The 12,212-nt window shown below is 45.8% G+C and overlaps 2 protein-coding genes across 2 annotated transcripts; both read left to right on the plus strand.

Moving 5' to 3' along the window:
- The first annotated feature begins 805 nt into the window (after window positions 1-805).
- On the plus strand, window positions 806-1,768 carry OR52W1 (olfactory receptor family 52 subfamily W member 1). The gene has a single exon (XM_069469440.1). The coding sequence runs from the start codon at window positions 806-808 to the stop codon at window positions 1,766-1,768; it is 963 nt and encodes a 320-aa protein (XP_069325541.1).
- Window positions 1,769-6,573: 4,805 nt separating this feature from the next.
- Window positions 6,574-12,174, plus strand: C6H11orf42 (chromosome 6 C11orf42 homolog). Its single transcript, XM_069471114.1, has 3 exons — window positions 6,574-6,897; window positions 10,768-11,566; window positions 11,842-12,174. The coding sequence occupies exons 1-3, from the start codon at window positions 6,826-6,828 to the stop codon at window positions 11,970-11,972; spliced, it is 1,002 nt and encodes a 333-aa protein (XP_069327215.1). The 5' UTR covers window positions 6,574-6,825; the 3' UTR covers window positions 11,973-12,174.
- The last annotated feature ends 38 nt before the right edge of the window (window positions 12,175-12,212 follow it).

A 12,212-nucleotide genomic window follows, 5' to 3' on the forward strand; every position in this document is an offset into this window, starting at 1 on the left:
TGCCATCTGTCTTTCTCCATTGCTCCCCAGCCCCAACTTCAACCCTCCAGCTAGTGTTCAAGTTCACTACTTCAGCATCAAGTTCAGAATAACGTAAGCACCCCACACCACAAAAACCCACCAACTTTTCTTCTGCCACACCATGCCCCCACCTTCACTCCAGATCCCATCTGCCTCCCACTACTGTTTCTCCCTTTTTTTCTACTCTGCCTCCTTTCTTCTTAAAGGGTTGGTACCCAAAATGTTAGAGCTGAGCAACACTTAAGATCATTGTGCCCACCTCCACTGTACAGCTGAAGAAACTGAGGCCCAGAGGTCCCACCCAAGGGTACACTGTCAGGGACAGGGCAGCCTGAGACCTGATCCTCAACCAGCACTGGCTTCCTCCCTATACACAGAGACTGAGACTGACTCTACTTGGACCCTGAGGAAGAAAAACATTTATCTCGGCTCCACCGTCAGCTGACCTCCAACTGGAGGGCTCGGGCTGTACCAGCTACTGCAGCAGTCACCCCTACCTCACTACCCCTTCCTCACGACCACTGTTCCCTGCTTCCTCCCCCTACAATAATCTTGCTTTTAGGAGCAAAGGATTCTCCCATCCTAGCTAGAGTTGTGACCTTGATTATCCATCCAAAACCCCCACCCAAAGGTTATAACCTTGTGATCCTCCCAGCCCTGCACTACCCCTACACATACCCCATGGGTGGGTTTGTGCCACTGTGACACCCCCAAAATCTCTCCCCTTGTCGTTCCCTTATCAGGAGTCATGCCTCCATGATCCCCAAAGCTTTGCCCCCCACAAATGGCAGAAACACCACAGTCCAACTCCACCTTCCTACACCCAACCTTCTTCATACTGACTGGCATTCCAGGGCTAAGAGGTGCCCAGACCTGGCTGACACTGGTCTTTGGGCCCATGTTTCTGCTGGCTCTGCTGGGCAACGGAGCACTGCTGGCAGTGGTATGGACAGACTCTGTGCTACACCAGCCCATGTTTCTACTCCTGGTCACACTAGCAACCACAGACCTGGGCTTAGCCACATCTGTAGCCCCAGGGTTGCTGGCTGTGCTATGGCTTGGACCCCAACCTGTGCCATATGCTGCCTGCTTGGTCCAGATGTTCTTTGTACATGCATTGACTGCCATGGAATCTGGTGTGCTTTTAGCCATGGCCTGTGATCGTGCTGTGGCAGTAGGGCGCCCACTGCACTACCCTATCCTAGTCACCAAAGCCCGCATAGGCTATGCAGCCCTGGCACTGGCACTGAAAGCTGTGGCTATTGTTGTGCCCTTCCCTCTGCTGGTGGCACGATTTGAGCACTTCCGAGCCAAGACCATAGGCCATGCCTACTGTGCACACATGGCAGTGGTAGAGCTGGTGGTAGGTAATACACGGGCCAACAACTTGTACGGGCTGGCGCTTTCACTGGCCGTGTCAGGTGTGGATATTCTGGGTATCACTGGCTCTTATGGACTCATTGTCCATGCTGTGTTGCAGCTGCCTACCCGGGAAGCCCGTGCGAAGGCCTTTGGTACATGTAGTTCACACATTTGTGTCATTCTGGCCTTTTATGTGCCTGGTCTCTTCTCCTACCTCACACATCGCTTTGGTCGTCACACCGTCCCAAAGCCTGTGCACATTCTTCTCTCTAATATCTACTTGCTGCTGCCACCTGCACTCAACCCCCTCATCTATGGGGTCCGCACCAAGCAGATCAGGGGCCGACTCCTAGAAACCTTCATATTCAGAAAAAGTCAGTTCTAACGGGCAGAACTGGGGATGGAGGTGGGGGTGAAGGGATCCTGGGGTGGAGGTACACTAGGAGTCTGAGGTCTGGGGGTATGGATTATGTCATCTTTGTCCCACTGTCTGCCTATGATTGTGATAATCACTCAACAGATATTTGCTGTGAAGCCCCCACTATGTGCACCACTAGCACAGGTGGACTGTGGCCTGACCATGTGCCTTGCCTGGGAGGAGGCAGGGGTCCTCACTGGAAGCACATGAAGTTAGCACAACATGATGAAATAGGAGTATTTCACACGGCTGTTGCTGCAACAGCATTGAGATATTAAACAGGAAGTATCATGGTGTTGCCCATGGGGATTCATTTTCAGCTAAGACTCCACCAACACTGGAAGGGACACTGCATAACAAAAGGTCTTTCACACCAGAATGGAGTTCAGAATGAGCGTAATTTTAGACAGAAGGCAGGGAATCACTGTTATGAGGTCAGAGAAAGCTAGAGGCTGCACAGGCAAACCCAAGCTCTCCAGGAAAATTATCATAACCACAGGTATTGGAGTTAGCCATGAAGAAAGACCCAAAGCCAGGAGCAACCCAGCCCTCTCAGCACAGATAGCTGAACCAGGCAGCATGGGACACCACACAGAAGACACTGCAGATGAGAAAAAGCAGCTGATGCCATCTCCAGTGCCACATGGAGGGTACCACCATGTCCTCATTAATAAGAAACTGAAGAGTTAGCCCAGAACCTCTGTGATTTTCAGAAGTGTCATCACACTGAATCCAAGTGGAATGGGAGGAAATCTATAGTCAACCCAAGTGTGGGCTCAGTCATTCTCAAGACTAATTTTTTGATGAGGTTCTGAGTTTAAATGCCCTCTAAGCATGATTTTGTGTGTAAGTGTGACAAAATTCTAATCCTAATGGTCCCGAGTTGTTAAGATGTTCATATCGTTCTCTTAGTAATTCCCCTTTAATAAATCTGAGAAAATAATCAAAGTGTGAACAAAGATGTATGCAGTATGATATTTATTACATTATTATAAATATAAAGAAATGTATGATAATCCCGTGGCACACATACGTACACACACACCATTTTTTGTCTTTCCCCTCTGATACATTAAAAGGGAAATTATATGCAGCCAATGTTCATAAGCAATGAATTCTGTCACCCTCCCACCACAGGAAGATTCTTCTAAGGCACCTTCAACCTCTGGTTGTATGCAACTCCCCAAAGTAGTTGGTTCCAAAGCAGTACTTTGTCCACTGTAAGAACTTTGTTCCTTAAAGCCAAAAATCCACCCCCTTGGACATTGTATTTTGTTGCAAATTGAGATTACATACATACTTACCATGTGATATGTTTAGAAAATTTCACCATACTTTCTCATTCCTCATGACAACCTGAGAAGAATTCATTATAAGCCCACCATCCTTTGTCTATAATTAATTCCAAAATAGAAAATCTCTGACAAGTTTTTTCTTAACTTTGGCCCAAAACCTGACCTCAACCATCATGACCCTATTTATAGTATTTATCTTAGTATGAACATACATACATTTAATGGCAGAAATGTTGATGCATTTAATTACAGGGCACTGTTCTGAATCCCACTGGGTTATTCCTTAATATATAATATTTATACTATATTTCTTTCTATAAACTGAAAAATTCTGAATACCAGAATATATCTGTCCCCAAAAGTTTTGAATAGGTATTAGGGACTTGTATGATTATCCTTGTAGCCTGAGAGAAGTGAAGAGACTTGTTAGGGCTCTTTATCAAGTCTTTACTGTCAACACTATTCTATACTACCCTAGAGGTTTGTGCAGGGAACGTCATGTTCTCTGGATAAACAGCCCCATTTGTTTGCTCCTCTTAGGCTCTCCACTCAGGTCACTCTCAGATACCCTGCTGATGATCCGTGCCTCTTTCCCAGAGAGACCCCAGAACATGCCACACCAAAGGCAAACTCTATGAGCAGGATACAACCTAGACAGCCCAGACCGTGGGCTCACCAACTTCATCCAAGACTCAGTTGTCATCTGTTTTCCTTCTGTACCTTTCAGTCTCAGACTCTCTGAGCCAAAAAGAAAGAAAGACTTAATGTCAGGGTAAACCAGTATGAAATTTAGGGAGCCAAGAGAATCACGGGAATCAGACAGCAAGAGAAAGAAAACAGAGGTATGGGCTTCTGACTGAGGAGTTCATCAGTATAGTTTCCCCTCTTATCCCCTATCCATGAACAAAAAGCCTAACAAGATCTTCCTCATCCCACTGAGGATGTAAAGAGACCCTCCTTGTCCTCCTCACCAACAGCCCACCACTCCTGTACCTCCCTCATCCACCTCCTTCTCAAGCTGGAGTCTCCTTGGGATCTGGATATGCATCATTCTCTGTTTCTGCTTATCAATCACTCTCATTGTCTCTGTACTGCTGTACCTCTGTCTTCTTGCACCATCTGTCAGTTTTATCCCACATCTATGTCTCTTGTTCTTGTGTATGTCTCTCTCACTCTACCTCTGTCTGTCTCATTCAGAATTCCTTCCTGGAGAGAACAGAGGTGCCAACTATACTACACCAGGTGACCTCTCCTTGTCAACCATAATAAAAAATGTGCTAAAGGAGCATTAGGAGGAAAGAATTTGGTTTCACTTGTCTTAACAAGAAACTTGGAATTTCTGACTTGGTCCACTGTGGGTCCTCTCTCATCCTGCTCATTTCCTTTTCATTAAACCGCTTTATACTTTCCACCTAGCATGGACCCCTCCCCACCACACTCTAAAATGAACAGAAGGAACATGTTGGCTTCTCCCTTCACCAAAAGGAATACTGTTTAATGGTTAGAGCCAGAGTTAAGCAGACTTTTTTCTGAATCCCAGATCCTCTATAAACTCACTGTATGCCTTGGGCTAATTATTTAACCTCTCTGAGCCTGTTCTTTCACTTATAAAATGGGATAGTAGTGCCTACTTCAAGAGATTACTAAAATAATGAATTAAAAGTATTTGGCACAGCCCCTAGCACAGAAGAGCTCAAAAAATATGATATTGGGCAGCTCGGTGGCTCACGCCTGTAATCCTAGCACTCTGGGAGGCCAAGGCAGGAAGACTGCTTGAACTCAGGAGCTCAAGACCAGCCTGACCAAGAGCGAGACCTCGTCTCTACTAAAAATAGAAAAAAAATTAGCTGGGAAACTAAAAATATACAAAAAATTAGCCAGGCATGGTGGTGCATGCCTGGGAGGCTGAGGCAGGAAGTTCACTTGAGCCCAGGAGTTTTGAGGTTGCTGTGAGCTAGGCTGACGCAGTGGCACTCTAGCCTGGGCAACAGAGTGAGACTCTGTCTCAAAAAAAAAAAAAGAAAGAAAGAAATACGATATTAATTCCTCTCCTGGAAAAAAGGAAAATGTCCACTGTCAAACTTTTGCTCAAAGACCTGGCACCTATCTATATACCCATAACTCTGTCTAAGGAGAGACTCTCCTTCCCCTGAGGCCAGTTACTTCTCCTTTAGGAAAATTTTCTTGGTAACACTCTTTCCCACCCTTCCCTATGCCCCTACTCATACCACCTCAGCCAGTTCAGAAGACAGCCAACTTTGTGGGATAGATCTACATGTTGGGCTGGGCTAGGGGAGGGTACTTCCTACACACAAGAGATCTTCCTGGGCACAAAGGAGACTCTGCAGAGGGACTCAAAGAGAGGACTCCTTGGATAGATAAGGTACAGAGTGGGAAAGTAGGTACTGGAAATTTCTTCAAAGAACCACTCTTCTATGGCAAAACACTAGGTGAGATCTCTGGACAAAGACACGAGGAGATAACACATAGATAAGAGCTGGAGTGGGAGTGGGCGAGGTGCTACTACATACAAATCAGACTAGGACAAGGAGTGGACCATAAAAAAATAAATTCTTCAAATTTACCTGGGTAATTCTAGCTTGCTGAAAATTCTCTCCAGTTACTAGGGCAACATTATTCCAATTAGATTCTTACCCTCCACATTGTCATTGCTTAGCATAGCATCCTCCTACACACACACACACACACACACCCCCCCTAGTTTTCATTGCAATTGTAATCCACCCATTAATAATGGGATTCAGCCTAAGCCACACATTAAAATTGCCTTAGGGGCTTTTAGAAATCATGATGCCCAGGCACACTCCAGACCGATTAAGTAAGAATCTCTAGGGGTAGGATCCAGTAATTTTTAAAGCTCCCAATTAATTCCAAAGTGCAGCCAAGGTTGAGAACCATTGTTGGATTCTCAATATAAGTCCTAGTCTATACTGCCATGGGTTGCTTAACAACGGGGCTATGTTCTGAGCAATGCATCATTATATGATTTCATCATTGTGCAAACATCACAGAGTATACTTACATAAACCTAGATGGTACAGCCTACTACACACCTGGGCTATATGGTATAGCCTATTGCTCCTAGGCTAAAACTCTGTGCAGTACATTACTGTACTGAATACTTCAGGCAACTGTAACACAATGGTAAGTATTTGTGTATCTAAACATAGAAAAGGTATAGTAAAAATACAGAATTATAATTTTCTGGTGTGGGACCACTGACATACATGTGGTTCATTGTTGACCGAAACATCATAGTGTGGCATGTGACTGTACTTTCTCCCATGTCCTTCAGGACCCCCAGCCAATTTCACAAAGAAGTTATCTGCAGCTAACCAGATAGCAAATTACTTCATGGAGGCTGCTGAAGGGAAGAGAGACATGATCCTGTTTCCTTAAAGAACTCAGATCAAGAACTACACACAAACATACACTCATAGACATATACAAATGCTCCATAACAGATACCTGCATTTTTCTGCCCCTAAAGCAGGAGGATGGATAGGTGACTCAGAGTATGAATTACAGGCTGTAGTGAGGCTAGAAAAGTTACTGTCCTCTCTCTACTCATGACACCATTACCTAGCAGGACCTCTATGACCTCATGCAGCAGTAGCTCAGAGCCCAAGGCCTAGGGTGTCACCTCCCTGGGCAGCTTGGGGTTCCTGCAGCAGCCACTGCCCTGCTACATCCCTCCCACACCCCACCATGTTGGTTGGTACCCCCCACCTGCTGACACTGGATGAAGCTGATGCCACTTGGACCCTCATCAAGGATAAGGTGGGTAAAGTATGGAGGCTAAAGAAGAAGTAACAAAGCATGGCCTGGATGGATCTGAGCAGCCTGTGAGTAGGAAGGGGTGGGAAGCCTGAAGACAATAATAACTAACGCTTACTCAGTGCTTGCTTATGTGCCAGGCACTGCAGTAAAGTGATTAACAATTGCAAAAACAGTGAAAAACGTTCCTTGAAAAGCAAAGTATGGGGAGCTATGAAAGCAGAGAGGAGAAGCACTAAGTCCAAGGTAGGCCTTAGGAAGTCAGGAAGGCTTCCTAGAAAGAGTAACATTCTAGCTAGTCAAATAGGAGTTATTTACACAAAGGAGGAAAGCAGTACCTGGCACATAAAAGGTGTTTAGTAAATATCTGAATGAGTTAATGAGCAGGTGGGTGGGTGAGTGTATAGCATACTAACTAAAAGTAGAGCATATGCAAAAGCCAGGAGAGGAAAAAGAAAAATGCATATATGTGAACTGCAAATAGTCCTCAAGAGCAGAATCCAAAGAAGTAGGGGTGAAAATGAGGCCAAAGGGGTATAAAAGGATCATAAAAGACCCTTTAAGCTTCCTACAGAACCTGGACTTTACCTTCAACCCCTTCACCTATACTCCCTCTTCCTTAATTTCCACAGTATGAGAAATTTGGATTTTGAGTAAAATATGTAGATTTCAAGAAGGGAGATCACAGCTGTATTTGGGTTGCAGGTGTCCAACAAATCCCACTAAATCACTTGTCAGTTGCAGGCTACATGTCAGCAAATTTCTCAGATTAGAAAATTTAGGGATAAGTTTCTGGCTAAGAGATATGAAGGAAAGTGAATTTAAAGCATTCATAGAAGGCAGTCTACCAAACTTAAGAAACCATCTTAAAGCAGTGCCTACCACACTCTAAGCAGCCTTAATGGTATGTAGCTCTCATTCCAAATGGGGTAGCTGCTCCACTACAAAAGCCAACTTTCCAGGGAACCAGAAACAGGAGAGCCCAGGGTCTTCCCAAGTATCATAGTAACTGGTTTCAGCAGTGTAGATGGTTGATACTGGACTAGATCAATCAGAATTAGGGTGAAAGTAAATTAAGTCTTTATACAATCAGAAAGCTATACCATCTGAGTAGCAGAAAAACTCACTATCCTATTTAAATGGAAAATTGTCAGGAAAAGCAGAGTAGAGATGTGCAAGATAAATCACTGTTAGTATACAACAAATTTAAGTATTAGGGCACCTTTAAATGACCTGGTTTGCTGTCCCCAGAACCACTAACAGTTTATTGGGCATTCTGTACAACATTTGGCTAAACAGGATGTGGCTAAAGAGTTCCCCATTCAGAATTCAAAGCAACCAAGGTATATGTAGGAAGACAATCTTCCACCACCACTTTCCTGGGCTGCCCCTGGGAAACCTAAATTTCCTGGCCTCTAAGGTCTATATAACTTCTACCCAGAAGCAGAAATTCAGTAGTAGAAGGTAGTAGTCTCAAATGGTGACTTTACCAAGAACACAAAAAAAAGAACTGAGCAACTGACTTCATTATTTTTCCTATTTTAGAATAACCACTGGGATCAAGGGCAAGAAGGAGGGTTAGAGTTAGGGTTAGGCAAATTAATACCTATATGCTGGGGAAAAGCCTCAAGCTAAACCATAGATTCACCCTTTTAGCAGAAACTTGGACAGTAAGAACCAGGTATTTTAAATGTCACATTCCTGTTAGAGGGACCTCTCCTGGAGACACTCCCATTTGTCTTATTTGTACAGGATCCTAGACACCAAAGGAAGAGATAGGGTGAGATTTTGAAGTTATGCTTAGTGACTATAATTTCATGGTCATGGGCCAAGGCATTCCATTCAAAAATGTCAACCCACCAGTGCTCTGTTCTCATCCCTGGAAACCCAACTGGCCCTTCTCAGAGCCCTGTTCTTCAACCTTATATCCCCACCCAAAAGAAAGTATTCCGGGTCTCAGTGAAGCAAAGGAGAAGAAGAAATGGTGGGAAACTCTTTCACGTAGACCAAGAAAGAACACCAGTTATTTCCTTGGCCTGGTAATAAAACACAGTAGTAGTCTTTAAGCTACCTCAGCTTATCCAAAGTACAGATGAAACTCCAGGCACAGTGGCTCACACCTGTAATCCTAGCACTCTGGGAGGCCAAGGCAGGAGGATCACTTGAGCTCAGGAGTTCAAGACCAGCTTGAGCATGGTACCCTGTCTCTACCAAAAATAGAAAAATTAACCAGGCCTGGTGGCATACATCTATAGTCCCAGCTACTTGGGAGGCTGAGACAGGAGGATTGCTTGAGCCCAGAAGTTTGAGGTTGCAGTGAGTAATGATGATGCCACTGCCACTGCACTATAGCCTGGGCAACAAGGGAGACTCTGTCTCAAAAAAATAAAAATAAAAAATAAAAATACCTCCAGAGTTACCCACCCTCCTCTTATGCTAGGGGACAGCACTTCCAAAACAGCTTTATGTAACTGTTTTGGGGCGTTAAGGGGCCATTGGTGAATTCTACCAGAAAGCCAGCAAAGTGGGCAATGCCATTAGTAGGGGTACAGACATGGGATCTGTAGTTGGAGGTAGGGAGTAGAGTATAGTTCCTTAAGCATGGGGCTCAAATATGAAAGAGGCCCAAAGAGGAACTTTTGTGTGCTCTTGCTCCCTGGCAGAAGAGACAAGAAGTCTCAGCCAACAAAATCCTGAATGGGTCAAGATCATTAATACCTAAGTACAATTACTAGCGATCTTACAGGGTTTCACAGTTGGTCATGAAGTAAACTTTCTAGAATTGGGTTACTAAGCCCAAAAATGTCAAGACAAAAAGGATAAAAGCAAGGGGAACTAAAATTCCTAAAAGCGTATTAGAACATTACAAAGATGAGGCCCCAAATTTCCTAAAAGAACTACCCCCTACAACTAGGGCAGAAGGTATATACTGAGAGGTATACCTATAGTATAAGAATGGACATTCCAAACCTATTTCCGTGTACCCATTCTTGGCCAATGACATCACCTATGTAACTGGTCACCTAGTAATGATCCTGAGGATTCCTTTTCCCATACCTCCTAAGTGACCTAACTCTACCTATTCTAAAACCTAAATATCTCTAATATCTTTCCCCATTATTTTAGCTCAGGGCCTAATCATGTCTTGCCTAGAGTATTGCAATACTCTTAACTGATCTCTCCTTATTTTATGACTTCCTATTAAAAATTAGCTTTCTAAAATACATATCTGATCCTGTCCCTCCTACCCAGAGCCCTTGAAGTAGCTTCCCATTCCCCTCAGAACAAGATTCCAGCCACTTAGTACAGTCACAAGGCCTTTCATAATCTAGTAACTGTGAGTCTTCCCCTCTTCATATCCTACATGTAAGTAACATGAAATGGTATTCCTAATGCCCTTCCTGGTTTGTAAGTTCAGGTTTTTTTCACTGGCTGTCCCCTCTGCCTGGACTGACCATTGTCCTATCTGGCTAATTCCTTCAAAACTCAAGTATTACCACCTGAAAACCTTCTTCGATCCTCTTTCCATCAAAGACAAAGATTGTCCAATCACTTCTTATCTCCTTCTCACCTTGCTCTCTATTATTTTACTTAGCTGTTTATATTTTTATCTCCTCCATTAGACAGAACTATATGAGACAAGGACAAAGTCTCATTCTTTTATGTATCCCCAGTATCTAGCATAGTCTGGCACATAGTAGACATTCAAGGTTTTGCTACAGGAGAGAACTGGAAGAGAAGCAGGAAGTATGTGTCTGAGCACACTGCAGAAATGTAACTGAACGGTGAATGGTGGGAGAGTCAATCTAGAATAGGCAATCAGTTAACTCCTGACCCTAATCAGTTCCTGACCTATAAACTGGACACCTGCAGGTCATCGAGGAGCGCTTTGGGTCCAATGTAGTGGCAGTACCTTTCCTGTCGGATGCAGCCTGCTATGACCTACTGGGAGTGCTAGTCAAACAGTCCCGCCCTGCCCACACCCGCTTGGCTTTACCAGGTCGGCAGGGCCGGAGGGCACTGAAACCAGTAGGGCCGCTGCCAAACCTCCTGGAGCAGACAGGGTCTGAGGGTACCTTTGCCCACTGCACTCGGGAATACTCACCAAATGGCCGAGCAGACATAACCTATGAAGAGATGCGACTGTTGGATGGGCAGCCCTGCCGGATCCACCTACGTATGGGTGGTCTACGCAAGAAGGTAGCCTTCCTATTACTGCCACCAGGGCAGGTGAGCCTACAGCAGACTCTTCCCTGGCTCCGAAGCACCCACAGCATCTATGTGATCTACCAGGTCTTCTCCTGCTCCTGGCTGCAGCTAGGGCTACTGACTACAGCTCGTGAGCCCCAGCTGCTCCGGTTACAGCGATCACTGCCTATTGCCTTCTCCTGCCTCAAGTTTTCACTGCAGCCCAAGGGTGTGCTGGGACCACAGAAGCCTCTGACCAAAGACCCATTGCCGCATGGGGCCAACTGGGTCAGACCCAACCTCAGCATCATGCCACCTCTGGCCCCTACGTCAGCACCTGCCAATACCTCTGAAGCTGCTGATATGCCCCCACCTGTTCCAGCCCCACCTACACCACCTCCCCAGGAAGGGCCAGAGGGCAGACCCACCAGATTCTCCTACAAGGGCCGAAACCCCTTCCGGAGGGGGCCCCAGATGCTGTCAGGTACTGCTAGGGAAAATGAAGATGAAAGGGATGGGAGGGACGAAGTGGAGGAGGGAGAGGGCATGAGGATTATAGCCTAGGAGTGTGTGGGGAATCCATGACTCAGGATAGGACTCTAATAAGGGAGATGGAATGAGGGAGCCAGGGGAGGGTGAGATGGAATGAAGGGGCCCTGGTGAGGGGGCGGGGATGCTACAGATGACCAGAGGGAGGGATGAGGGGGGGCAGAAACACCAAGGCATGAGTCAAGCTGTGACTATCCCCAACCCTGGCAGAGAACTGGCTCTTCAGCCCCCGCAACCCCTCACCAGGAGCCCAGGGTGGGGACCCCGGGGACCCCGACCGGCACTCCATGTCCCTGCCCCTGCTGCAGGGTCTGTCCTCGGAGTTCGACAGCGACGAGTGAAGCGGAAGCAAGAGATGCAGGGGGCGAGGCCCCCAAGATCTGACATAGGGATACTGGTCCCCAATAAACATCAGCTGCTGCTCCCCCCAAACCATCCTGGTCCCATGCTGCTTATTCCTTCTGGGGTGCAGAGAAGTGGGAGAATCCCATTTTTTTCCCTAGGCTTCAAGTCCCCTCACCCTCTAGGGGCATAAGGAGTACCTTGAATCCCTGGCATTAAAGTCTTCACCAAAGAGAAAA

The sequence above is a fragment of the Eulemur rufifrons genome, chromosome 6, assembly GCF_041146395.1.
Source record: "Eulemur rufifrons isolate Redbay chromosome 6, OSU_ERuf_1, whole genome shotgun sequence".
In the NCBI taxonomy this organism is placed as follows: domain Eukaryota; kingdom Metazoa; phylum Chordata; class Mammalia; order Primates; family Lemuridae; genus Eulemur; species Eulemur rufifrons.

What these genes read in the sequence shown, in the direction of transcription:
- OR52W1 (XM_069469440.1), top strand. Translation starts at nt 806, where the DNA reads ATGGCAGAAACACCACAGTCCAACTCCACCTTCCTACACCCAACCTTC.
- C6H11orf42 (XM_069471114.1), top strand. Translation starts at nt 6,826, where the DNA reads ATGTTGGTTGGTACCCCCCACCTGCTGACACTGGATGAAGCTGATGCC. An exon ending in GGACCCTCATCAAGGATAAG is followed by an intron (nt 6,898 to 10,767) that starts GTGGGTAAAGTA and finishes GGACACCTGCAG; the next exon opens with GTCATCGAGGAGCGCTTTGG. An exon ending in GGGGCCCCAGATGCTGTCAG is followed by an intron (nt 11,567 to 11,841) that starts GTACTGCTAGGG and finishes CAACCCTGGCAG; the next exon opens with AGAACTGGCTCTTCAGCCCC.